This window comes from Balaenoptera musculus, chromosome 20 (assembly GCF_009873245.2).
Source record: "Balaenoptera musculus isolate JJ_BM4_2016_0621 chromosome 20, mBalMus1.pri.v3, whole genome shotgun sequence".
NCBI classification, from domain to species: Eukaryota; Metazoa; Chordata; class Mammalia; order Artiodactyla; family Balaenopteridae; genus Balaenoptera; species Balaenoptera musculus.
The window spans coordinates 19,035,256-19,060,037 of NC_045804.1; the positions used below are offsets into that span (position 1 = coordinate 19,035,256).

The 24,782-nt window shown below is 55.0% G+C and overlaps 3 protein-coding genes across 7 annotated transcripts; 2 read left to right on the forward strand and 1 right to left on the reverse strand.

Annotated features, from left to right (window-relative positions):
- Window positions 1-737: 737 nt before the first annotated feature.
- On the forward strand, window positions 738-1,990 carry LOC118886846 (titin-cap). The gene is made up of 2 exons (XM_036837153.1): window positions 738-879; window positions 1,137-1,990. The coding sequence occupies exons 1-2, from the start codon at window positions 770-772 to the stop codon at window positions 1,528-1,530; spliced, it is 504 nt and encodes a 167-aa protein (XP_036693048.1). The 5' UTR covers window positions 738-769; the 3' UTR covers window positions 1,531-1,990.
- Window positions 1,991-2,181: 191 nt separating this feature from the next.
- On the forward strand, window positions 2,182-5,385 carry PNMT (phenylethanolamine N-methyltransferase). 2 transcript variants are annotated; one of them, XM_036837111.1, is made up of 3 exons: window positions 2,182-2,449; window positions 4,527-4,734; window positions 4,860-5,369. In XM_036837111.1, the coding sequence occupies exons 1-3, from the start codon at window positions 2,275-2,277 to the stop codon at window positions 5,299-5,301; spliced, it is 825 nt and encodes a 274-aa protein (XP_036693006.1). In that variant the 5' UTR covers window positions 2,182-2,274; the 3' UTR covers window positions 5,302-5,369. The 2 variants fall into 2 exon arrangements, with proteins under 2 accessions (XP_036693006.1, XP_036693005.1); XM_036837110.1 differs by lacking the exon at window positions 2,182-2,449 and adding an exon at window positions 3,246-3,984 and having other exon boundaries at window positions 4,860-5,385.
- Window positions 5,386-5,980: 595 nt separating this feature from the next.
- On the reverse strand, window positions 5,981-20,105 carry PGAP3 (post-GPI attachment to proteins phospholipase 3). Of its 4 annotated transcripts, XM_036838283.1 has the most exons (8): window positions 19,852-20,105; window positions 18,526-18,623; window positions 17,574-17,726; window positions 9,608-9,670; window positions 8,878-8,939; window positions 8,397-8,533; window positions 7,919-8,123; window positions 5,981-7,747 (listed from the first exon to the last, which is right to left on the reverse strand). In XM_036838283.1, exons 1-8 carry the CDS (start codon window positions 20,030-20,032, stop codon window positions 7,684-7,686), a joined length of 963 nt encoding a protein of 320 aa, XP_036694178.1. In that variant the 5' UTR covers window positions 20,033-20,105; the 3' UTR covers window positions 5,981-7,683. The 4 variants fall into 4 exon arrangements, 3 of the variants coding, with proteins under 3 accessions (XP_036694178.1, XP_036694179.1, XP_036694180.1); XR_005018006.1 differs by lacking the exons at window positions 5,981-7,747; window positions 7,919-8,123; window positions 8,397-8,533; window positions 8,878-8,939; window positions 9,608-9,670 and adding exons at window positions 11,352-11,430; window positions 11,838-12,056 and having other exon boundaries at window positions 19,852-20,095; XM_036838284.1 differs by lacking the exons at window positions 5,981-7,747; window positions 7,919-8,123; window positions 8,397-8,533; window positions 8,878-8,939; window positions 9,608-9,670 and adding an exon at window positions 10,969-11,263 and having other exon boundaries at window positions 19,852-20,095.
- Between the last annotated feature and the right edge of the window lie 4,677 nt (window positions 20,106-24,782).

Here is a 24,782-nt window from a genome sequence, read left to right on the forward strand (position 1 = left end):
TTGGGGCTAGAGCCAGATCTGGCTGCCACTCCCTGGAGCCCCTGGATTCCCGTCTCACCCCACCTGAGGCGTTGGGGTAGAGCTGGGGCCACCTCCCACATCTGCTCCCCCCACCCTACTGGCCCGACGGGAAAGGAAAACACCTGGCAAAGGTTGGCGTCCAGGATCCCACGTGTGGAATTAACTTCCGTCGCCCCTGCTGGTGAGGTGGTGGTCGGGGGCCAGGCCTTCAGGTGCGGATGCCCGAGGACGTGGCGGCACTGTCCCTTCTTGTTGAGGGGATGGTCAGGGGATATGCCCTTGAGCCCAGGCAGTGGGGAAGGACACGATGGCCTGGTACAGAGCCCAGAGGGGGCCTGGTTCCTGCTGTTCCTGCTCTGTTTACAGACAAGCCGCTGTCCTCCCTGGTTAGGGGAAGGGGTGGGGCAGAGGGCAAGTGCCAAGGTGGCACGAGGCTGGGCACGTGCCTGGTCCCAGACGGTGTCTGAGGAGTGTCAGACACCGGGAGTTGTCGCGCTGAGGACCCCCGCCCCCACGGGAGCATCTTGAGCTCTTCAGAAGCTGACCTCTGACCTGGGGGCAGCCAGAGTCCAGGTACCCCAAGCCCCGCCCTGGGCCCAGAGTCCCCCAGCAGTGAGTCTTGGCTCTGCTTATAGCATCTGACGCCAGAGGGCCTGAAAATAGCCCCTGGAGGAGGGGGAGGAGGGGGAGGAGGGGGCTATTTAAAGGGCCTGGGAGGAACAGAGCCCAGAGCGAGTGAGCGGTCATCATGGCCACTTCAGAGCTGAGCTGCCAGGTGTCCGAGGAGAACTGTGAGTGCCGAGAGGCCTTCTGGGCTGAGTGGAAGGATCTGACACTGTCCACGCGGCCTGAGGAGGGGTGAGTGCTGGCCAGCTGGGCGTCCCTCCTCCCCTCCCCTAGAGCACCCTTCCTGAGCCTTATGAGGCTGGAGCACAAAGCCCAGGAGAAGTTTCGGGGGGTGGGGGCCAGGAGAGTTCCCGCTGGGGGGAGCAAAGTGGAGTCACCCCTCCAGCACCCCAGATCCTGGCAGTCCTAGGGGGGCCCTGCCACTCAGCGTGTGACTGGAGGGCAACAGCTCTCAGGAGTTCAGTGTCCCCTTCCCCTCTCCTTCCCAGTTGCTCCCTGCATGAGGAGGATGCCCAGTGGCGGGAGACCTACCACCAGCAGGGGCAGTGCCAGGCGCTGGTGCAGCGTTCCCCCTGGCTGGTGATGCGGATGGGCATCCTGGGCCGCGGGCTGCAGGAGTACCAGCTGCCCTACCAGCGGATGCTGCCGCTGCCCATCTTCACCCCTGCCAAGGTGGGCGCCACCAAGGAGGAGCGCAAGGACACCCCCGTCCAGCTGCGGGAGCTGCTGGCACTGGAAGCAGCCCTGGGTGGCCAGTGTGTGGACCGCCAGGACGTGGCCGAGATCACCAAGCAGCTGCCCCCTGTGGTGCCTGTCAGCAAGCTCGGCGCCCAGTGTCGCACTCTGTCTCGCTCCATGTCCCAGGAAGCACAGAGAGGCTGAGAGGGCCAGTGACTTGGGCTCCACAGTGCCTGCCCTGGGCTGGGCCCTTCCTGGCTAGGACCACGGAGGGGAGCTGTTGGCCATGGAAGCTTTGTAGTTTGCCCAGAGTTGGGGGCTAGGGGAGGTGGGAGCCAGAGGCCAGGATGCCTGGGTCTCCTGAGTTCCCACAGGGAGGGAGCAAAGACGGTGGGCACTAAGGGTGGAGAGCTGGGGGCCAGCACAGCCGAGTACCCCCAGGAGGAAAGGCAGAAAATGCTGGTGAGGGTAAGAGGTCCCTGAGAGGAGTGACCCCAGTCCAGATTTCAGCTTCAGAGAAGGATGAAGAAAAAGCATAAGGGGATCTGGAATGCTCAGGGAAGGAGGCCTGGAGAAGACCGGAGGGAGGGGCACGTGAAGAGGGCAGAAGCAAGGTGGAGACCCCGGCACCCTCTGTTAGCGCTGCAATAAATGCTCAATCACATGCCAGAGTTTCGTCTCTTTCCTGGTGGTTGAGGGGCCCACCCGTTGGTGTCCCCCCCATGCTCACTTCTGGGAACAGGCCCTGCATCTGAGCTAAATATGGCAGAGCTAGTGGGTCACCCCATGCTCCCGGGGGTGGGGGGGAGGGTTGCAGGGACAGAGCTATAAACAGGGTGGCTGTCCGTCCAGTCCCCCTGACTCTGCTCTGAAGTCCTGGCCTCTGTGTCCAGTCCCCTGGCACTGGGCAGTGCCCAGGAGGCCAGTTGGCATCCAGGGTTTGTTTAAATGACCTCACGAAGAATACGGAAGGGGCTGGCACCGGGACTGTCCTTAGCTGTGCCTCAGGGTGTGGATGGGGTCAGTGACCCCAAGGCTGACCTCTCTCTTGGTTCTGAATCCAGACAGAATCAATCCTTGGCTGGGGTCAGGTGTTCCACCCTCCCTGCCCTGGGAGCCCAAGGTGGGTTCTTGGGGGTAGGGTGTGTGTGTGGGGGGGTCAGGTTCCTGTCTGTGACCCCTGCAGCTGTTGTGGTGACTCATGTCCCAACCTGGCTGCCTGGCCCAACAAGAAGACACTTCCCCTTTGGGACAAGGTGGGGGTAAGGGTGTGGCACAGAGGAGGCCAGGGGCTGGTAGCCTACCCAGGGCCGAGAGGCACTAGACTTAGCCAGAGGAGGGTCCCACTCCAGGAAGACCATGGAGATGGCCCCGCAGAATCCACTTCCCATTTGGGAGGATAGGAAGGGAGACCCTGGCATCTTGACAGCCTGGTACCTGGAGTGCCAAGCAATCTGCAGGCCTGCCCTGGCCCTGCTCCCCCAGAGGGGGCTGGAGTGTGGGCTGGGAGATGAGAAGGGTCAGACTCCAGACCAGGCGACACACCTAATCCCTTGGCGCCCGAAGGCTCGGATCGCGTCCCTTGGTACCCCTGGCAGCCTGGAGAAGGCGCCCCACGCCCTTCCGTCCTCACCTGGGTCCCTCGCCCCGGACATGACGGGAACGTCCCGAGCCTTCCGCCCTCGGCGGCCCCCAGATACGCGGCTGGGAGCCTGCAGGGCCCGCAGGGGAGGCCCGGGCTGTTCCGTCTGCTAAGTGCTTTATCCCGGCTCGCCTGCCCTATCGTCGCTGCCATCTGACGGGCGGGGCCGGAGCTCTGCTCTGGGGCCCCGGGGCGACCGTGGCGGAGGCCAGAACGGACTGTCCTTTCTGGAGTCGGGGCGGGGGGCGGGGGGAACGCTGGAGGACGGGGACGAAAGAGAGGCCTAGAGGAGAGGCAGAGAAGGGGAGTTGGGGTGACCTCACTAAGAAAGGGGAGTGGATGTTGGACAGGGTGTCCCAGAGATGTCCCTGGCGCTGGGAGCTGTGAACGGGGGAAAGGGCTAGCTTGAACCCTGGCCAAAAAGAAGGGAAGGGTGCCAGGCAAAAGGGGTGAATGGCTGCCGGAGCTGGAGAAGAGCTACAGGGAGGAGCTGGGACTGGCTGACGCAGGGGTCTACGGAGTCTGGGGGTACGAAGCTGAGGGGCAGGGCGCGGGAGCTGGCCTTGGACCAGGGCAGGTGAGGCAAAGGGTGGAGGGCAGCCGGGAGCAACTGTGGAGCAGGGGCGGGGACGGATGCTCCCCCCGTGTGTCTGCTGCTCCGACAGTAACGGAGATGGATGGGGTAGGGGAAACGCAGCGCGCGTGGCCCCGGGCGGCTCATCGCTCAGCCGCCGCCCCCGCATCAGAGAGGTCGGGGCGGGGGTCCGGCCGCAGATAAAGGCGAGCGGGGGACAAGGGCGGCCGCGGCAGCAGCATGAGCGGGACGGACATGAGTCACGCTGCGGGCGCGGGCCCCGACCCAGACCCGGGCCGGGCGGCAGTCGCCTCGGCCTACCAGCGCTTCGAGCCCCGCGCCTACCTCCGCAACAACTACGCGCCCCCTCGGGGGGACCTGAGCAGCCCCGACGGCGTCGGGCCTTGGAAGCTGCGCTGCTTGGCGCAGACCTTCGCCACCGGTGAGCGCGGGGAAACAGGACAAGAAGGCATCAGGGAGCCAAAGGGGCGCGCACGCGAGAGCCAGACGGGGATAGGTAGTTAAGAGGTGAAAACAGAAGAGGAAGAGGAGCAGTGTCCCTCACGTGAGAGTGAGAGGAGAGAGTCGTGGGGAGAGAGGGTCGGGAGGGGAGAACACTCAGAACTGAGACGTGAGGTGGGGAATGCAGAATGAGGGGCAAAGGCGGAGGAGAGAAGCTGCCAGGCACCTGAGACTTCCCCCACTTCATCCTCACTGGTAGGTGACTAGAGTTTAGAGTCGTGGAACCTGAGTCACAGAGAGGTTAAGTTCATCTCCCCAGGTAAAAGTCAGCGGATGTTGGAGCCGGACTCAGACCCTGGTTAGTCTAACTCCAGAGCTAGTGCTTTTCCCGGATAGAGACACACTTCCAGGGGGGAGAAGGAACAGAGGGGGAAGAAGCCGCAGGTAAGGGAGGCTGTGACTGAGGCTGGGGGCTGCAGGCACAGGCCTAGCACCAGGACCTGCTTCCTCTGCCCCACCCAGGTGAGGTGTCTGGACGCACCCTCATTGACATTGGTTCAGGCCCCACTATATACCAGCTGCTCAGCGCCTGCGCCCACTTTGACGACATCACCATGACAGATTTCTTGGAGGTGAACCGCCAGGAGCTGGGGCTCTGGCTGCGAGACGAGCCTGGGGCCTTCGACTGGAGCGTGTACAGCCGGCATGTCTGTCTCATCGAGGGCAAGGGGTAAGGGCGGGGGGGATGAGGGTTGGGCAGGGGGTTTCCCACGGAGTGGCTGGTGGGAGGCAACAGAGAACTGGGTGTGGGCAGTCCAGAGCCCTGGTCCTGACTCTGCCTTCTGAGTCAAACAGTGAATCCTGCCAAGAGAAGGAGTGCCAGCTGCGAGCCAGGGTGAAGCGGATCCTGCCCATCGACGTGCACCAGCCCCAGCCCCTGGGCGCTGGGAGCCTGGCGCCCCTGCCTGCCGATGCCCTGGTCTCCGCCTTCTGCCTAGAGGCTGTGAGTCCGGACCTTGCCAGCTTCCAGCGGGCCCTGGACCACATCACCACACTGCTGAGGCCTGGGGGGCACCTCCTCCTCATCGGGGCCCTGGAGGAGTCATGGTACCTGGCTGGGGAGGCCAGGCTGGCAGTGGTGCCAGTGCGTGAGGAGGAGGTGAGGGAGGCCCTGGTGCGTAGCAGCTATGAGGTGAGGGATCTGCGCACCTACATCATGCCTTCCCACCTTCGGACAGGCGTAGATGACGTCAAGGGCATCTTCTTCGCCTGGGCCCGGAAGAAGGTGGGGGTGTGAGGCCCCAGTGCGCACAGTGCCGGCGGCCCTCCCCCGCCTAGATGCCCTGTTATCTGAGGTGGCACCTAATAAAGAAATAAGTCCATGCTGGTTGGTGTAAGTGCAGTCTGTGGCTCTCCTGGGAAGCAACAAGGGCCCAGAGCTCTCTCTTGTGTTGTGGGCGTATGGGAGGCATCAACCCTGGCCTTTTTCCCACAAGCTTCCATGAAGGTAGGTTTCCGTACACTCGTTCTTCCCAAACTAAGGAAAGCCAGGGTCAGAGGAAACTCACTCAGCATCTGCTGTGTGCCAGGCACCTGCTAGGCCCACTCAGTCCTCACACTCGGCAGCAGGTCCTGTTATCCTGTTTGCAGGTGAAGCTCAGAAAGGTTAGGAACAAATAAATAATAGTGGAGCTTAGTGGAGCCCAGAAGGGGAGGAGAAGGGGGATAATTAGGAGAGCTTGCAGGGGCTGGTGCTACAATCCAGGCACAAAGGCCAAGGGAAGTCAGAGGGGAAGAAGAGGCACCAGCTCCCTCTCCCAGCCCCCACTACGAGCGGGACCGGAGCTCCATCCAGATCTGCTGTTGCCCTGAATCTGGTCCTTGCCATCCCCACTCCCATGGGCCTAGGTAGAGACGCCATCTGCCCGTTGCCTCCAGCCCACCCTACTTACACAAATGAGCTGGAAAAGGGTAGGTGAGTCTGAGAATTGGTTTATTAAGAATGTCCCTTGCCACCCTCCTACCTTAAAATAGTTCTTAGTATCAAAAGAAGTTACAGGTCACCCAAGTCCCTGAGGTTGGAGTCCCAGCTCAGCGCCCTTACCCACAGGGAGAGGCAAGAGGGCAGAGAAAAAGCAAGAATCCAGACTCCTTGCTCCAGTCACAGAGACTACCTTTGGATGGAGAGTTTCTGGAGCTCCACATTCTGTCTTTGTGGCGCAGGAATGTGCTATGGCCGCTGGCAACTGGCAGGGGTCACTTTTACCAGGGTGTAGGTAGAGCACGGCCCCTGCCTGCCTCTGGGAAGACCAGAAACCAGACCCAGCCAAAGCCTTCTCCCCTCCTCACTCAGATTGCCCCCTCCCTCCCCTGGGTCAGGCAGTGGCAAAGGGGCTTAGCAGGCAGGGCACTGGGGTAGGGGCTGGCCAACCATGTCTAGGCAAGGAGGATCCCCACTTTTCTTCCTCCCTCTGCCTCCCAAGGGGCTGATTCTGGGGGAGATCTTGGGTTGTGCAGAAGCCCCATGAGGTTCGTAAAGAGGAGGGCAAAAGAAAGGAACACATATACACACATGCAGCCTGGACACCCTTACCCCCGCCAGATCTTGGGGGCACCCTGGCTTTCTGCCTGGCCTGGGGCTGTGTATAGGGTTGGTGCTCAGTAAATGGCTGTCGACATGATTTGATTCTCCCCCCCACTGCGTGGCATTCACACTCCCCTGCACTTCCACTCAGTCTCTGCACGTTCCCCTAACCCACACTAACCCGCCTGCCCCCCAACACCACACTTCAAAACCACTCACATACACCCCCACTTTCCACACTGCACAAGGCCAATGCTCACACACACTGCCCCACCCAGCATCCCACACACCCCAGGCCCGTGTCCACCATCCCATCACCTACACACTTGGTCTCCCTTACACACTCACGTGCGGGCTCCCAACCAGAACAGCAGCACAGGGGCCAGAGGGATTCCTGTCCTGGGTTCTCTGGGGTCCTGGCCCCGAACAGGGAGTGTGGTGAGGCCTCCTGGGGGTCTGACTGGGGCAATAGTCTGGGTGACACTGCTCCCCAATCCCAACAGCTTGGTCCCTCTAGATCCCAATCCCAACAGCTTGGTCCCTCTAGATCCCATGGGGAGAATGAGACCTGCCTTGAAACTTGGGTAGCCAAAGAGCAAGCATCTAGTGCCACCTAGTGGTGCCCCGGAGGAGGGCACGGGGGTAACAGAAGGGGACCCCACTATATCCCCACAGGCCTGTGGTACCTAGTCTCCCAGCTAGACGGAGGGTTCTGGGAACCACCCAGGCAGTGAGGGGATGGGAGGAGGAGGCTGATGGGGAGGGAGAAGCAGCCCTCCTCTCGGTGGAGCTAAGAACGCAGTTCTAGCCCAGTTCAGCTCCAGGGACCAGAGGGGTTGCCCATTTTCCAGCCCCAGATGTTATGAGGCCAGGTCTGAACTGACGCCAAGACCTGTGAGGGCCATGTGGGGGTGAGCAAGGGGGTGGGCAGGTTACATGATTCTGGTCCCACACCCTCCATGTCCAGGTTCAAGACGCTAAAAGGAAAAAAAGTCATCTCAAGGATTGGGGTGGCGGTGGGGGTGGGGGGGGGAAGAAGGGGAGCCAGCAGGGAGGGACAGGGTCCCCAAGAGGGCAGATCCGCTTCCAGGGCCTTCAGTCCAGTTTGAACTTGGCCTCTGATTCCTTCAGCAGGTAGAGGCTGTCATCTTCCAGAAAGCTGTGGGCCAAGGGAGGAGCCCACTGAGGTACAGCTCTGAGATCGTCCCCTGGGGGCAGGGTGGGGTGGTGCAGGCGAGCGGGCAGTGGGTGACCAGTGCACAGAGGCCTCTAAGAAGCAGGCAAGGATGGGCACGGAGGAGGTGAGCACTAGGCAGGGAGGAGTACCCACCGGAAGAAGAGGACGTGAACAGGGATGGTGCTGATGTGCCAGATGGCGTGGGCATCCAGGACCCAGAAGAGAGGCGGGAAGTCTAGCAGCTCGAGCAGGGACAGCCCCTGCAGCAGCAGGACCACCACGATGCACTTGCGCACGTGGGGCAGCCGCTGCCGATTCCGCAGGCACCAGGTCAGCCACCACGCCGCGTTCACCAGGCCTGGGTGCGGGTGGGGGCGGGGAGAGCTCATTCCCGGACCTCCTTCTCTCCTCCCAAAGTCTCTCCTAGCCCCCATGCTCTGTGACCCCAGGGCCCCCCTCAGGGGCTCCTCCCAACCTCCCCCCTCTCCCACCCCCAATTCTTTTCCCTTCCCTCCCCCTAAGGGTCTCTCTAGAAGCTCCTTCTCTGGGAACAGCACCAATGCCCACCTCCACCCCAAACCAGCAGCTCTGCAGATGGTCCAGCCCCCCCAGAGACCCTGTCCCACCTCACCGATAGCCACGTTGGCCGCCAGGTTGTAGCCATAGTCGAAGCGGACGAGGCTCAGGTAGGAGACGTGCGCCGTCAGCATTAGCAGCAGGAGGGCCCGGAAGGCACTGGCCACGGCCGGGCGGTGCAGCCCCACGGTCCTGCCCCGCCACCCAGAGCTGCTCAGATGTAGGGTGACCCACCCCCGCAGCAGCATTCCCTGAAGCGTCCCCTCACGCCAGCAGCAGTGTGGGGGAGCCGCTGCCCCTCTCCCCCATCAAAACAGGCTAGCAGGGCAGGCCTCCAATTCCTGGGGGCCTTTGCCAAGGTCCTTGGAAAGAGCCAGGGCCCCTGATCCCACCACAGAGTCCCTATCCAGAGCTGTCTGGAGCGTATGCCCGTGCAAGATGACAGCCCTGGGACAGCACCCCCAGGGGAGAGACCGGCGACCCCTCTCTGCCCCCAGGGCCTGATTTTGCTCGCACAGCAGCCAAGGCGGGCTCACCTGACACAGCACAGATAGACTGAGTGTAGGATGACAGTGGAGGCACAGAAGTAGTCCATTTTCTGAGGACAAGGAGAGCTGGATGAGGGACCAGTGTGTGGGCAACAGGCGGTAGACCAGGCTTCATGGAGGGCAGGCTCCAGAGAGGACCCACTAGGGATGGGGGCAGGAGGGGTGGCAGAGGCCCAGCCAGCGTCTAACGTGGGAGTCCTAGGCCTATGGCTGGTGGAGACATGTCTCGTGCTCCTTTTGCCTATCGCTGTTTCATGCCTGAATTCAATAGACTGACTCTTGTATTCACATTATACAATTTAAAAAAAAAAGTGTGCTCAGCAGCAAGGCTTTAGAGGTATTGGTAGAGGGTGCCCGCCAAGACTCCAGAACGTGCGCGCATGCGCAGAATTCAGAGTGTGGTCTGGAGTTCAGCAGCTGTGGGCTCAAGTCTGGACTGCACCCCTTCACTGGCTGCAGGATGCCGGGCAAGTGATTTCACCCCGCCCAAGGCTCAGCTGCCGCATCGGTTAAGAAGAGCCAATAATCACACCTGCCTCACGAGGGTCAAGTGAGGCTCAAGTGCACTAATAGGTTTAAAACGCCCCGCGCACAGCAAGTGCTCCGTAAACCGAGTCAGTACAAGGACTAGGAGAGAACGAAGAGCCAGCTCTGCCCCACCTCTCCTGGCTCCTCCGGGGACTGTCTCCAGCAGAAACGGGGGTGGGAGGGCGCTCACCTCTGTGAGGTCGGTGTCCCTGGTGTGGAAGACTGTGGACCAGAACCAAGCATTGAGGGAGACCTGAGGAGGGAAGTGGCTGGTGAGTGTGGTGCCCCAAGGTGGGGAAGACCCCCCAGAGGGCTCACATCCATCTCACTTTGGGGAAAGGGATCTACAGAGCTGAGAAGCATGCTTCCCCTGGGCCCTGGAGCCCATGGACTGGACAAGCCCGGGCCCCTCCACCCCCACCCAGCCCGGGTCCCTCAGGCTCAGCTTCCCACCACCCTGAACCCCCAAGGCCACGGGGGCTGCAGCCTCCACAGGTTCCGGCCTGGCCTGGGAACCAGTTCCAGCAGTCAAGTTCCCCGGTTACTCAGTGGCTAACACAACAGCCCCCGGGGAACCTCACCTCCTCCCCCAACTGGCAGGTGATCATGACAGCCCCACCCGGGCCAGGCGAGCCAGTGACCTCAGCCTCTGGGGGCGGGAATGAAGTGGGTGGGGTGGAGGGGCTCGAGCCAGCTTGGGGTGTGTCCAGAGCAAGCAAGCAAGGGAGGGAGATCAAGTAGATCCCACTGGGGCCAAGTCTCTGAGGAGGAGCCTGGCCAACGGAGCCCAGCCTCCTCCCAGCTGGGCCGCCGGAGCAGGGCTGGAGGGGCAGTGGTGGGCAAGGGCCCAAGGGAACGCTGGAGGCCTTCCTCCTGGAAATTAACTGCAAGGAGAGAGCACACATCATCTTGCAAATGAGGCCTACCTCTCGTGGGAGTTGGTGCTGGCATTTCTTTCAGGGACTGCTGTGTCCACAGCAGAAGCCCAACGTACTGAAAGAAGGGTGGGCTGGGGTGGAGATACACACACTGGAGGGCTGGGAAACCAGTCAAAGGGAGAAACGGCCAAGGTCTGGCCTGGAATGCCCTGGAGGTGGAGATGGATGCACTAGGGTGGTACAGGCCTGCCAGAGATGGGTAAAGGCCAGGAGCTGCTCAGTGGGGTCCAGTATACCAGGAAAATTGGCCAGGCAGCGGACAGAGGAAGCAGGGTAAAAAGCCACTCTCCAGGGGCTTCCCTGGTGGCACAGTGGTTAAGAATCTGCCTACCAATGCAGGGGACACGGGTTCGAGCCCTGGCCCAGGAAGATCCCACATGCTACCAAGCAACTAAGCCCATGCGCCACAACTACTGAGCCTGCGCTCTAGAGCCCGCGAGCCACAACTACTGAGCCCGTGTGCCACAACTACTGAAGCCCAGGTGCCTAGAGCCTGTGCTCCCCAACAATAGAAGCCACTGCAATGAGAAGCCCGCGCACCGCACCAAAGAATAGCCCCTGCTTGCCGCAGCTAGAGAAAGCTGCGCACAGCAACAAAGACCCAACACAGCCAAAGATAAATAAAATAAATAAATGTATTAAAAAAAAAAAAAAGCCACTCTCCATCCGGTATGCAGCAGGAAGGTCAGAGGGTAGGATGAGTTCCCTAATGCAGGCTTGAGGGGGCTTATGAGGAAATGGGAAGGGCAATGGGGTGGAGGCCTGGGCTCTACTGCAAAGCTGGAAGTCTCTGGAGGCTCAGGGAGTCCGGTGTAAGCCTGTCTGGCCCGGGTCCAGGGTTGACTCTTGCTGCTTATGCTTCTCATGACCTGGGCACAGGCTTTGTCCTTCTGGGACCGAGCTTCCCCCTGGGACAAATCAGGGGCTGGTCAAAGTGATCCTTTGTCCCCTTTCCAGCCCTGATGTCAGGTGATCAGTCCAGGTCAGGCTGCTTCCTCCTCTGAGGACAGCCATCCTGTCCTATCCCTGGTGCTACCCTTTCCCCAGAGACAGCAATGGAGGCATGGTCCGGAGGCTGGAAAACGCGACAGGACAGAGTCGTTTCTCAGACTCTGCTTCTGCAGAGTCTGTGATACTCAGGGTCAGCGTGGGGAGAGAAGCAGGCCCGGGGCTGGAGACGGGGCCCAGGCGATCACATGGGCCAGATCTCCTGGGCAGGCGAGGAACAGGGACATCCTTGGGGAAGAGAGTGGCCCTGGAGCCAACGTGAGGGGGAGGTGGTGGGGAAGGCAGCAGGGAATGGCAGCCAGCCAGGCCTCCTTGTCACCCATGGCAGGAAGGGGGAGGTGACAGGAGGACTGAGCTAAGTGGTGGCTGGAGGTTGGGGGGCATGCACAGGGCTAGGGATGGGATGGGGGTGGGGGTGGCTTGGTCCCCTGTCCAACCGCCTCCCCAGGGGGCCTTCCACTTACAGAGACCCACCTGAAGCCTGGACTCTGCACCCCTGAAAAGTCCCCTCTCCCCTGGGGAGTGTCCCATTATGGGGGGGCTCCTCTTCTGACCCTCTCCACAGATTTGGGAGATAGTGTCATTAAGAATGCAGGCCCTAGGGCCAGACTGCCAGGGTTCAAATCCTGCCTCTGCATTTCCTGTGTGTCCTTGGGCAAGTTATTTAGCCTTGCTGTGTCTCAGTTTTCTCATCTGTAAAATGGGAATAATCATAGTATTGATAAGGATTTAATGAGCAATACAAGTACAGTGTACAGAGCAGTGCCCAGGAACAGGGTTAAACATTAGGAGTTACTTCTCCCCACCTTGACCAGTTGACCAGTGTGGGATCCTCACACCATTTCACAGACTTGAGGCCAAAGAGCCCAAGTCTGCCTCCCATACTCCCTGCCGGCCAGGGAGGTCTAGGCCGAGAAGGGGTGGTCTCCCCACAACTGCCTAGGCTCATCCCATAGTTCCAGGCTGGGGGCAGGATGTCTGGAGCCTCCATACGGAGATGGACTCTGGGTTCAAGTTCTGCCTCGGCCCCTAAACAGCTGTGTGATCTTGAGCAAATAACAGCTTCTCTGAGCCTCAGCTGCCTCACCTACAAAACGGGGTAATAATAGCATCCACTGCATAAGAGGGTTGTGAGGACGATGTCTGCAAAATACGGGGCACAAAGAAGCCATTCAGTAAGTGGTGGCTGTTGCTGTGGCCTGGCACACGCTAGGTAACCCAGAAATGTCAGTTTCCTTCATCATGTCCAGGGACTGACCCCCTACCACTTCCCTTCACCTGACACCCCCCACCCCCTGCAAAGGTCACAGTGTTCCAGGGCAAACCACGGGGCCCCAGGGTCTCTTGATCCCAGAACGCAGACGCCTCAGCTGTAGGAATAGGCCCCTCCTCCCTGCTCCTGAGCCACTACCCCACCAGGATGCACCGAAGAGATGCTACTTCTCTTCACTCGAGTTTGTCATCAAGACTCAAGCGAAGGGACAGAGGGCCGTGGAAGGAAGGGACAGCCCAAGTGTACGGCTGCTCCCAGACTCCTCGGCCAAGCCTGAGTAGAATGGGGGGGCCGGGGGGATAACTGGTCAATCAGACAGGCCAGGAGGGTGATGGACGCCAAGAACTTTGCGTAAACACTGAGGAAAGGGGGAGGCGGGGCAGGTTGCCAACGAGGGTGGAACTGGTGGGGGACGAGGAAGGCTGGGCGGAGGGAGAGCAGGAGGCTGTTTCAGTCTGTTGGAAAATAGGAAAATTGAGACAAAAATATCACAGCCGTGAAACTGGTTGGATGCCAAGTGAGCCAGATCTGTCAGGAATTCGACCCCAGTACTAAGCCCCAGTGCTCGGGGCTGTCATTGACACCACCGAGGTGGGGACAAGTGGGTCTTTAAATAGCTCGGTGTCTCAGAAGTGGGGGAGGCAGAATGTTAAATATGACGCCTGCTGCCATCCTGGCCCCCCCCAGAGGCCTCAGGCAGGGCAAGCCGGCTCCAGTTCACTCCTGAGAAAGAAGTGGGCAAGAAGTGGATGGAGACTAGAGAAGGGGGGCTTTTCCACCATCAAAAAGGATCCCTTGATTTCTTGCCATTGCCTGTTCCACTGGCTCTTGTCTGACTGTAGGGAAGTCCTTCCTGAAGTCTAGCCACCATTCTGCTGTAGCCTTAACCTGTCTCTTCTCAGTTTCCTCAGCAGAGGTAGGGTACAGTTAGTCCCCACCTCCCTGAATCATCCTGCAGAGACAGTCTGGGATTTCCCGGCACCCTCAGCCTCACCTCCACCCCTGAGGACCTTTCCTTGTTGGATGAAGGGGCAGAGCACTGGTCTGGCCTGGCAGCTTTGGCAGAGAGCAGAGGCCCCTGATTCCACGAAGCCAAAGGTCTGTGGAGGGCAGAGTTTTGGTGGGCTCCTCCAAAGCCTGGCTGCTGCCCAGCCTAAGTCCAGGTCTAAATGTCAAGGCGGGGGTTGACTTCTTGTGCCAAAGCTTCATTAACTCTGCGAATTCCCAGAGAAAAAGACTGAGACCCACTCCCCTCCCCAAGATCTAACCTGGAGCAGGTGAGGGGGCCTTCCCACCCCACCCCACCAGAAATCAGGAGCCCCAGTTGTTCCAGAAAACCCAGCCCAGGACAAAGTCCACGCCACACCCTCCACAGAGCTTGGGATCCTTCGTGCTTGCAAACATACACAGGACTAAAGATCAAGTGTAAGATCCAAACTGCATCATCAAAGGAAGTGTGGGCACTGAGACTCTGTCCCTAAAGGGCTTACTGGTGGCATGAAGGGGGGTCCCATGTCCCAGGACACCACATCCCGTAGGGTGCCCTGTGACACAGGCCCCAGGTATCTGTCCTCTCTCAACCTAACATCTCCTGATCAGTCCCTAAGGGTCCTTGGTCACGCTGGACTGCAGGGTACACCTGTGAGGTATGATCCTCACCAAGAAGGAAGCTGAGTGGCAGATGCCAGTGAGATGAAAGACCCAAGAAACAGGGAGATCAAGGCAAGAGCTCTGAAGTGACCACTGGCCTCTGGCACATGTCGTGAAGACAAAGGCTGGGACCCTCAGACCAGCACGTCTACCCAAGGAGGCTCTGAGTTTAGTTCAGAGAGATCAGGCAGGGCTGTCCTGTGCTAACAGGGGCACGGGCGAGGGGGCAGTAAAGCGGTGGGCCAGGCAGCAGTGTCCCTGGAAGAACCCCAAGGGAAAGGGGACGGGTGTACTGTCCTCAGTTTCCCCACCCTTCCTGCTTTCTTTGCCAGGACCAAATTCCCTTCTCTGTGTGAGGCCTAAAACAGGAAGTAGTGGCTCTATCCCACCCATTGCCTGTGACAGGCTGGGCTGATGCCAGGCCCTTGCTTACACAAGAGTCCTTGCCCCTCAGCCTGGCACTTGGGGCCCTCTCTGCTTCATCTTACCCCCCTCACCTCCCCTTCACCCAGCCACGCTGTGGTCAGGCTGACCTTCCCAAGGTTGCCTGTCCAGGCCCCACACTGACCAGCTTCTGCACCTTTGCTCCTGCTGTGCCCCCAGCCTGGAATGCTGGAATCTAACCTCCTCTCCTGCCACGTGCACACGTCTAAGCCTGACCAGGCCTACGAATCCCGGATGAAGCCTCTCCTCCTCTCTGGGCTTCCCTGAAAGACTTCTCCCCCAGACGATACGATCTCCCCACCTCACAGCTCCCAAAGCTCTCTCCCTGAGCCCTCCTCACCTCTGCCTCCATCCTGCCGCCCAGATTGGCAGGACCTGGACCTCCCACTTGGCTTAGCTCCTTGGGGCAGGGGCTTCAGCCACCACAAGTGCTAACCCCTTTCTCCACCCACGGCAGATGCTCCATAAGCATTTCGCACAGCACGTGGAGACAGCCCAGAGAGGCACTAGGTGCTCAGGCCCTGCAGCCAGACAGCCCTGGGTGCCAGCCTGTCTCCACTATTCACTACCTTGTTAGCTGTTAACTTGGGGCAGGTTTTCCCCCCTCTGAGCCTTCCACAAAGCTCACAGTGGTATTACGAGGATTAAGTGAGAAAATGTATGTACAGAACTGAGAACCATGCCCGTCACGTAATCTGTGTTCCATAACGGATAAAAATCATTAATATCTATTGAATGGAAAGTGTTAGGGAGGAGCAACGTTACCCAGAGGCTCGACAGCCTCCTTGCTGCCCTCCTTCCGGTCCCCATCTCTCAAGTGTGAGGTTTGGCCTGGACTTCCGGCACCCCAACACTATCAGTCTCCCCAGGGTCCTCAGAGATCTCAGGGTCGCCAGATCTAGGGGCGGCCTTCAGTCTCATCTTATTTGACTGAAGCAGAGTTCAGGAGAACGGCCTACTCTCTCCTGCCTGTCCTTGTCCCAGGGCTCCCCCAACCACACGATGGCCTCATTTTCCACCCACCCCTCTGGCCACCCCTTCTGTCTCTGTTGCTGGCTCGTCCTCCTCTATTCAGCCATTAAGTTTTGGGGTTCCTCGAGGCTCCATCCTAGACCCCTTCTCTTCTCACCAAGTTCCCCCCGGTGATCGCATCCACAGTTTCTATCACCGTCTCCTAAGCAGAAGCGCAGGGGTCATCCTTGATTCCTCTCTTCCCATCTTAGGTTATCCACACAGCCAAGATGGTTAAGACTGTACACTCTGGAGCCAGATGCCTAGATTCAAACCCTGGCTCCGGGGCAGGTTACCTAACCTTTCCAGTCCTTGGTTTCCTCATCTGTAAACTGGGGACAATAATACTACCTACCTCATAAGCTTGTTATGGTATTAACAAGGTTAATATTTATAAAATGCTTAGAATGGTGCCTGGCACACAGTAACAGCTATGTAGTTGTTTGTAAAATAAATACATTTAAAAAATTTTAATGTCACCTCCAAAACATAGCTCAAACATACTTCTCTTTAATACCTTCCTTCCCAAGACCCGGGCCACCTCTCTAGTCTCGCTACTGTGCCCTATGCTAAAATTACCAACTAGGCCCCGCATCCACTCCTGCCCGCTCCAACCTGGTCTCTACACAGTAGCCAGAATAGCAAATCTATTCACGAAGCCCCTTCTCTCCAACCCTCATTGCTTCATGAGGCTTTGACAGTCGAGATCCAAAGTGTTACTGAGCCTTCCAGGCTCTCCATCCCCATCCATCTCCAGGCTCCACCTGCTGCCCACCCGCCTCACACCCCCCTCCCAGCTTCCTGCCTGGTCGGCCTCCTGGCCTTTCAGGTCCTCATATAACCTGCACTCTGTCCTGTCAGTGCACATTCCCTCATCATTCTGATTTGACCTCACACGCCCCTTCCTCAGGGAAGGCTCCCCTGGATTGCCCTGTACTGGTCTAGACCCCACCACACACCCCGACAGCACACATCTATCCTCCACTGCACTTGTTCATAGCTGTCCTTTTATATTCCATTGTGTGCTTATGTGATTAGTACCAGAGGGCAGGGACCCGTCTGTTTTTATACACTTGTGGATCTCCTGCACCCAACAAAGTGCCTGGCACATAGCAGGTGCTCAGTACATGAACAAGTGGCTGCTTTGATGGCAGGAGGGTGAGTGAGTGTGGGCTGTTTCCCCAAGGCTCAAAGTGGTGGCTCTGGTCTTTGACATCCACTGCCACCTCCTACTCTCACACCCTCCCCAAGGTTGCTGTGGTTCCTTTCTGTACCACAGTCCCTGCTTCTCACACAACTCCAGGCTCTTGATGCTGGCTCTTCTGACCAGCCGTTCTGTGAAGCTCAGAGCCCTCTCTGGATACTCAGATGGAACATATTTCCGCTTCTCCAGGGATGGTCTAAGACCACACTGAGCTCTAGATGGAGTGCTGTGGCTGCTACTGCCTCCAGGCCTTAGCTGGGGTTGACAGTGCTTTGAACCTTGCAGAGGGGTCCTTGGAAAGACCTGTGGTCCCCGCATGCTCCCTACCACCCACCTCCCTTCTGTGTTTGTAAACTGCCCTGCTGGGTGTTTTAGCAGCTTCCTGCTTCACGGCAAGAACAATGTTTCTTTCCTCTCTCCCTCGCTCTCAAACAGCCTGACCTAGGACTTTGCTAGAAAGGGAAGGCCTGATTCAGCACCTTCCCTGTTCTCCCCAGGCTCGACCATCCCATAGCTGCAACTCTAACCCTGGAAAACAGAGGGGAAGCTAGGTGGGTGATAATGGGGATCTAAGAGTTCCTCGTTGCTGGGTGAGGGTGTCGAGCAGGAATCCTGCCAGGTTACCTACCCAAGCGAAGGCCACGCAGGTGGGGTACATAGGGGATGAGGCTGGCACGGAGGTGCGGTAACGACAGAGCATCACCAGGCTGGCCAGGCCATTGAGGAAAGAGGCCACAGCAGAAGCTGGTTCTTGGAAGCACAGGAACCGGAAGAAGGGCCACTGAAAAAGGAGCACATGGAGGGGGCCTGAGGAGCAAGCAACGCCCAGTTGGTCCAACCTATCTCTGCTTGACCTGCTGCATCACCAGGCCCCCAGCCGCTCCTCAGCTCTGGACCTTGGCCAAAGCCTCAGGGGCAGTCCCTCTTCAGATCAACGAGCTCCCCTGCAGTCCCTGGCTGAGGGTTATCCCTCTATCCTGGCCAGCACTCACAGCACTGGGGAGACCAGGCGGGGCAGTGTGGATGGCTCAGTATGGCCTGGTGGAAATAGCATAGACCTGCCATCTAGAAGACACAGGTCCTAATCCCTCCTCTACCACTAACCACAGCCCTCTGAGCCTCAGCTTACTCTGTGACAAACTGGGGAGAATAATTCTTGCCAAGCTCAACAGTCCAGAACAAGATCATATTGGATCAAAAGGCATCAGCAAGCTGTGACTCGCTGGGCAATCTGAGGGGGTATTATTATTTTAATCCAGACTCCTACTGAAGAAGCAACAGAAAGTGTGCCAGGGGGATGCTCAGGGAATTTGTCTTTGTAGCAAGGTGGGCATCTCAACCACCCTAAGCAGCCCAGGACCACTCCCTGAGGAGACTCCAAAGCCTCCCAGATCCTGTTACCTCAAATCCAGAGGCAGGACACATTGTCCCCATCTGACGATAACCAGCATATTTTGAGAAAAACAGGTACCTGCCCCAAACACACACTCATCACCCCACACCCTGGCCTGCTTGGACAGTGTGGTCCAACTAGAGGCATCTTACTCCCATCATCTACCTACCCTGACCCTCCAACTCACCTTGCCATGGAACTGAGGCACTTTGTGACCTTCCTGGAGGTAGAGGCCAACGGTGACCCACATACACTCATACTTACAGTCATCCTGACAGGTCCATCCTGAAACAGATAAATATGGCCTGGTGAACTCCCCAGCATGGGGAGGCACAGAGAGAGCTTGAATGGGGCCCAAGCTCAAACACAGGCCAAGAGGTCCTGCAGGTTGGAGAGAACCAGAAGAAATCGGAAAATTCTAGATTCCTGCTTGGATGGATGAGAGATGGTGTAAAATATACATAAGGGAAAGGCATGTGTGTGTGTGTTTTAGGGGGTAGGAGTGTACAGTGAGCAAGTAGAGATGTTTCTTCTCTTTTCCTTTCACACAAGATGGAGACTTTGGCATCCGATGGACTCATCTGTGGATACCTGGGTTTATGTTTGCCTTTCCTGAACACAGGATTTTCTCTCACTCACCAGGGAGAAACCCTTGCCGTTTTACACCCCGTCTATGAAAATGAAGCCCAGATTCTTCAGTCTGACTTTTAAGGCCCCATATTGCCTTTCTAACTTTATTTCCCACTACTCCTTTTCATGCACCCTGCTCCCTGAGTAAACCAAGCTGCTGGATGTGTCCATATCTGTCCAGGGCCTCCACTCTCTGTTCTTTCTGTCTGGTATGAAAAGGGATAGTAAAGAGAAGAAACGTGTAGTCAAACAGGCCAGAACTAAAAACTCCACTTTACCACTTACTGGCTGTGTGATTTTGGGCAGGACACTTAACCTCTCTGAGTCTCCCCATCTGTAAAAATCAGGTTAAGAGAATTGACCTCAAAGGGTTGTTGTGAAAAATAACTATTTTGACACCTGCCACAAAGTAAGTGCCCACTATGGCCACAGGCCTAAATTTAATGCATCCATCCAGAAGTCCTTCCTCTCGAGAATGTTCCAAGATAATCACTGCCCCCACCTCCTCAAAGCCAGAAACGATTCCTTCCTCCCTATTACTTAATCTAAGAGTCCTCTGGGGCTCAAATCATCCTCTCCCTTGCACTTGAGAAGGCTGAAGTCCCCTTGGGGACTGTAAGCCCCGAAGTCAGGACCCTGGTCTGATTTCAGTGTCCTTCCAGGTCTTTGTACCCAGGAGGTAGTAAATGCCCATTTGACTGACTAAATAAAAAGTAAATGAAGCTCCTGGTTGACGGACTATCTAATCACTCTGGGGCTCCACTCACTCACACTCACAATGCACCCGGGGGAGGAACTAAGGTACAGATTGCAGAGTGGTCTTCGGGGGCGAAAGGGGCAGGGCAAGTCCAATGGGCGGGGCCTACCGCGGGGTGGGGCTTACCTGCTAGACTCATGTAGATTGGCTGGCGGGAGCGGAAGTGCTTCAGTGCGCCCCCAGAACAGTTCCGCTCCTCGCACCGCAGCACGCAGTCGCGGTACACCGGCTCGCGATCGCCCTGGGAGCCGCTTGCTAGCGCGGCTACCCCAACCAGCAGCACCAGCCGCACCGTCCGCCCGGCCATCCCTTCACCCTGGCCCTCCTCCGGCGGAGGAGCTTAGGAATCTTCACATCCGGAGTAACCGGAAGTGCCTTGTGTTCTTTCATCTAATCTCCGCTGAAGTCCACCCCAGTTTAAATTAAAGTTCCCGGATTTTTTTGGGCGCCTGCCCCGCCCCTCGCCGTAGTGTTATCTGCATATAACAGACGTCAGGGTTAGGGGAGGGGAGACACCAGGTGGGTTAAGAAGCAAAATGAAGTGGTATTTTATCAACACCCGTCTTCTTTCTTTTCCAGGGCCTCTTTATTTGAGGTAGGGCTAGTTTTCTGTCCCCAGCCCTGTCGAGTTTCCACTCCCTAATGTACCCAGAACTGTCCATTTATCTCCATCTCCACTGGCACCGCCACCCTAGTTAAAGACATCATCATCTGTCGCCGAGGCAGCCGCAGTAGCCTCTTAACACATCCCCCTACTTCTACTTAATACGCCTCCAGCCCATGCTCTATTTCCAAAAATTCAAATTTGACCATGTCATCCTCCTTCATAAAATTCTTTACTGGCTCCCACTTGCCTCAAGATAAAATCATAACTCCACAAGCCCTGCACGATCTGGCCCCTGCCTACTGGTCTCCCTCACTCGTCTGCCCCAGACTCCCCTCAAGGGGTCATGTCTCTCAAGCCCCGTGGCTCTACCTCGTCTGTATCACTCTTGCTATCACTCCTGCTGATTCTTTTAGTCTCAACTTAAAACACTACTTCTGGGGGTGATAACACCTGGAGGGTGCTATAACATACAGTGGTCTCTTTGTCTTGTTTACCACTCTACTACCAGCACTAGTACAGAATTTGCCTCAGGGTAGGCGCTCGCTAAGAACGCGTTGTGTTTTTTTTGTTTTGTTTTTGTTTTTGCTTTTGTGTTTGTTGTTTTTTTAAGTAAATGAACAACGTAATTCACCGTAAGAATTTGGGTGCCAAACCAGGGCTGTCAAATCACCAGTGTGATTCAGACCAAGCTGAGATAGGAGAGGTGTCCTATTTCAAGAAAAATTAACAGGAGGATCTTTGGGAACAGGAGAACACTCGCTTTAGTATCACCCATCCTCCCCACACTACCACCAGCACAAACACACACACCTGTCTCATTGGAGCATTGACGCCTTGTAGCTAGATGCATAATTAGTGTGTGGGTAGATTAATGACTGCCTTTCCTCCTCTCCACTCTCTTCACCCCTGGTCAACTTTTTATCCTGGGAGGTGGAATGAGCTTGAAGTAAAATTGGATTCTATTCATTCACTCGTTTGGCAAACATTTCCTGAGCACTTAGCCCTAGCACCAAGGTGGCAAGGCACAACTCCAGGAGGCACCATTCACATTGTATGTTCTGTGAATGGCGCTCAGGGGTGCTTCATTCACATTATATTTTCTGTGAATGGTGTCTCTTCCAGTTAAATATAACATGAATAGTGTCCCCTGGAGTTGGGCACCCAGTTGATACTGATTGGGAAGCTGAAATGAACAAAACAACCACTCAGCCCTCCAGGAGCTGATGGAAAACAATAGAGTGCTAATACTACTTTGCATCTGATGGATCGGTTCATTTTTTTTTTTAATCTTAAAAATTTATTTTTTAGTTTTTAATTGAAGTATAGTTTATTTACAATGTTGTGTGATAGATCAGTTCTTTTATAATACATTATTTTATTTTGTCCTTACTGTAACGCTTGGATGAACCTTTTTATGAGGATCCCCATTTAAAGATGAGGAAATTTAGGATTAAAGAGGATGAAATACGGACAAAGCAGGAATTCTCCCTTTGAGAGAACACCAAGGTAGAAATAGAGCTCGTTTAAAACTTTTAAGGTTCCAATTTTGGAAGACTCATCCTATATTATATCAAACATACTAAAATGTGGCAACACCCACATTAAAAAAATTTATAAGTAACTATATATAGTTGAATTGAGTTGCTGTAAATAGTTGACATATTGTTACATTTTGTACATATTTAATAAATATTATTTTTTTGTAGTTTTCTTATCGTATTTTGGAGCTAACATTGAAAATTTGTTCATGTCTCAAACATTTCATAGGTCCTTGAAAACTCATGGCTACCTGATGGAGAAAACAATCCTATGTTAAAGGTGGAGAGGGCAGTGGAGACATCTGTCATGTTGTCCTGGTGGGAGATGAGGTGTTGTTTCTCTGGGACATCTCTTGAGAGTTTTTCCTGCCAGAAGAGCCCTACACAATTACCAGGCTTCTCCATCTCCCCACTTTTCAGCACAGAGACCCTCCTTTCCTTCCCCACAGAGCCCCCTCAGCTTAATCTGCTTCCTAACTTGCATTTGGTTTCTTATGTGAGTCACAGCCTGCAAAGTCATTGATTCATTCCTTCAACTCAGGCTTACTGAGCCCTACTGGGTGTCAGCCATTGCACTAGGAAAAAAATAGGTGAATCAGAAATCCTTCCCAGTCCAGGGAGGAGAAAGACAAAGCAAACATTATAGTGTGCTGAGGGCTCATAGGCAAACTGACCATATTCTTAGAATAAAAATTGGAGGATAGTCTACAATGAGGGTTCCTAATTCATCAAATATGTATTGCAGTTTACCACGGGCAAGTCTCTGGGGAAAGAGTGATGAACAAGGTGCCATCCTTCTCATGGTCAGAGGAGGGAGACAGACAATAAATGAGTACCAAATAAAAGACTAAGATAATTTCACTGCTAATGTAAGAGCACATTGGTATGATCACTATGTAGGATCATTTAGCACTGTGTAAAATATACATACCCTGTAATCCGGTAATTTACATAGACTCTCTAACCAGCAATTTCTCTCCTAGGTATATCTACACAATCTCTAGGTATATCTACACAAGTGCAAAATGGGGTAAGTACAAAGCTGTCCGTGGTAGCATTGTTCATTATTTTCAATAGCCAAAAAAAAAAAAAAAAAAAGAATGGGACAGATTTATAATGTCCTGACATAGCAAAGCCTTCATGATATTTTTGGTAAGTATAAGAACGGTATGTGTGTTTGTGTGTGTGTGTGTGTGTTTACACATCACCTCATGTGAGGAAAAATAAGAGTATATATTATGTTTGTTATTTTAGAGACTGTATCTAGAAAGATATATAAGAAAGTGGAAATAATTGTTGCCTCTGGGGAGAAGGGGAATTGTGTGTCTGGGTGACAGGGAAGTGAGGGACATTTTTTATTCTTGTACTTTGAAAAATTTGTGCCGTCTGTGTATGTCATCAGTTAAAAAGAAAGAGAAAATGTAAAAAAAAAATTTCATGTAGTCACAAGCATTGCGTTATATAATTGATAATGTAAGTGAGGGAGGGAGGGCAAGGGAGTGGGGAGGTAGGTGGAGGCTACGTTGGATTGGGTGGTCAGAGACTTTTTGAGAAAGTGACATTTGAACTGAAACTCTCATGACCAGAAGGAACCAGCCCTGCTAACACCTGGGGGCAGACTGTTCTAAGCTGAGGGAACAGCCAGTGCAAAGGCCCTGAGGCAGGAACAAGTTTGGCATCTTTGAAAAACAGAAAAGCAGGCTGCATGGCTGGAAGGCTGTGAGACTGAAGCAAAGGCCAGAGACCAGATTCTAGAAGGTCTCAGGTCACAGGTAAGAGTTTAGGCAATGGGAAACCATTAGGAGGTGTTTTAGCACCAAAGCGAATGAAATGATCTGATTTATGTTTAAAACATTTACTTTTTTAAAAAATTATATTTATTTATTTATTTATTTATTTTTAAATTGAAGTGTAGTTGATTTACAGTGTTGTGGCAATCTCTGCTGTACAGCAAAGTGACTCAGTTATACACATAGACACATTCTTTTTTTAATACTCTTTTCCATTATGGTTTATCTCAGGGTATTGAATATAGCTCCCTGTGCTATACAGTAGGACCTTGGTGTTTATCCATTCTAAATGTAATAGTTTGCATCTACCAACCCCAAACTCCCCGTCCATCCCTCTCCCTCCCCCTCCCCCTTGGCAACCACAAGTCTGATCTCTATGTCTGTGAGTCTGTTTCTGTTTTGTAGATGGGTTCATCTGTGCCATATTTTAGATTCCACATATAAGTGATATCATATGGTATTTGTCTTTCTCTTTCTGACTTACTTCCCTTAGCATGATCATCTGTAGTTGCATCCATGTCGCTGCAAATGGCATTATTTCGTTCTTTTTTATGGCCGAGTAGTATTCCATTGTATATATGTACCACATCTTCTTTATCCATTCATCTGTCGATGGACATTTAGGTTGTTTCCATGTCTTGGTTATTGTGAACAGTGCTGCTATGAACATGGGGTGCATGTATCTTTTTGAATTATAGTAAAACATTTACTTTGGTATTGTGGGGGAAAAGGAGGCGATTGAAAGCAGGCAAGAGCTGTAGAGTGAAGATCAAAGGCCAGCGCGTTTGCCTAGAGAACTGACAGAGGCTTAGACTGGTGGTGGGAAAAGCTTAGATGTATTGGAAGGGGAATTGATAGATCTTAAAGACGATTGGATGGAAAGGGCAAGGAAAGGGAGGCATCAACAATGTGGGTTCCATGAATGAATTCATCTGAAACTGGAATTGTCCCCCCACATCAGGATTTCATGATTGCCCTCGCTTTATGCTTCTGGAAGCTTCTTAGCCTCCTCTTACCCAAACCAAAAGCCAGAGGCAAGAGTGTCCTCATTCACACCCCAGTGGTCTCTATCTACAGCAGCAAGTGGGGTGAGCTTGGGGTCCTGAAGGCTTGAATGGAGCA

Bases quoted from the DNA above. Each gene is read 5' to 3' on its own strand.
- LOC118886846 (XM_036837153.1), top strand. From the start codon at position 770: ATGGCCACTTCAGAGCTGAGCTGCCAGGTGTCCGAGGAGAACTGTGAG. The intron at 880-1,136 runs GTGAGTGCTGGC...TCTCCTTCCCAG, and splicing joins TCCACGCGGCCTGAGGAGGG to TTGCTCCCTGCATGAGGAGG.
- PNMT (XM_036837110.1), top strand. From the start codon at position 3,783: ATGAGCGGGACGGACATGAGTCACGCTGCGGGCGCGGGCCCCGACCCA. The intron at 3,985-4,526 runs GTGAGCGCGGGG...TGCCCCACCCAG, and splicing joins GGCGCAGACCTTCGCCACCG to GTGAGGTGTCTGGACGCACC. The intron at 4,735-4,859 runs GTAAGGGCGGGG...TGAGTCAAACAG, and splicing joins TGTCTCATCGAGGGCAAGGG to TGAATCCTGCCAAGAGAAGG.
- PGAP3 (XM_036838283.1), bottom strand. From the start codon at position 20,032: ATGGCCGGGCGGACGGTGCGGCTGGTGCTGCTGGTTGGGGTAGCCGCG. The intron at 17,727-18,525 runs GTGAGTTGGAGG...CTCCTTTTTCAG, and splicing joins TGCCTCAGTTCCATGGCAAG to TGGCCCTTCTTCCGGTTCCT. The intron at 8,940-9,607 runs GTGAGCGCCCTC...CCTTGTCCTCAG, and splicing joins GGGACACCGACCTCACAGAG to AAAATGGACTACTTCTGTGC.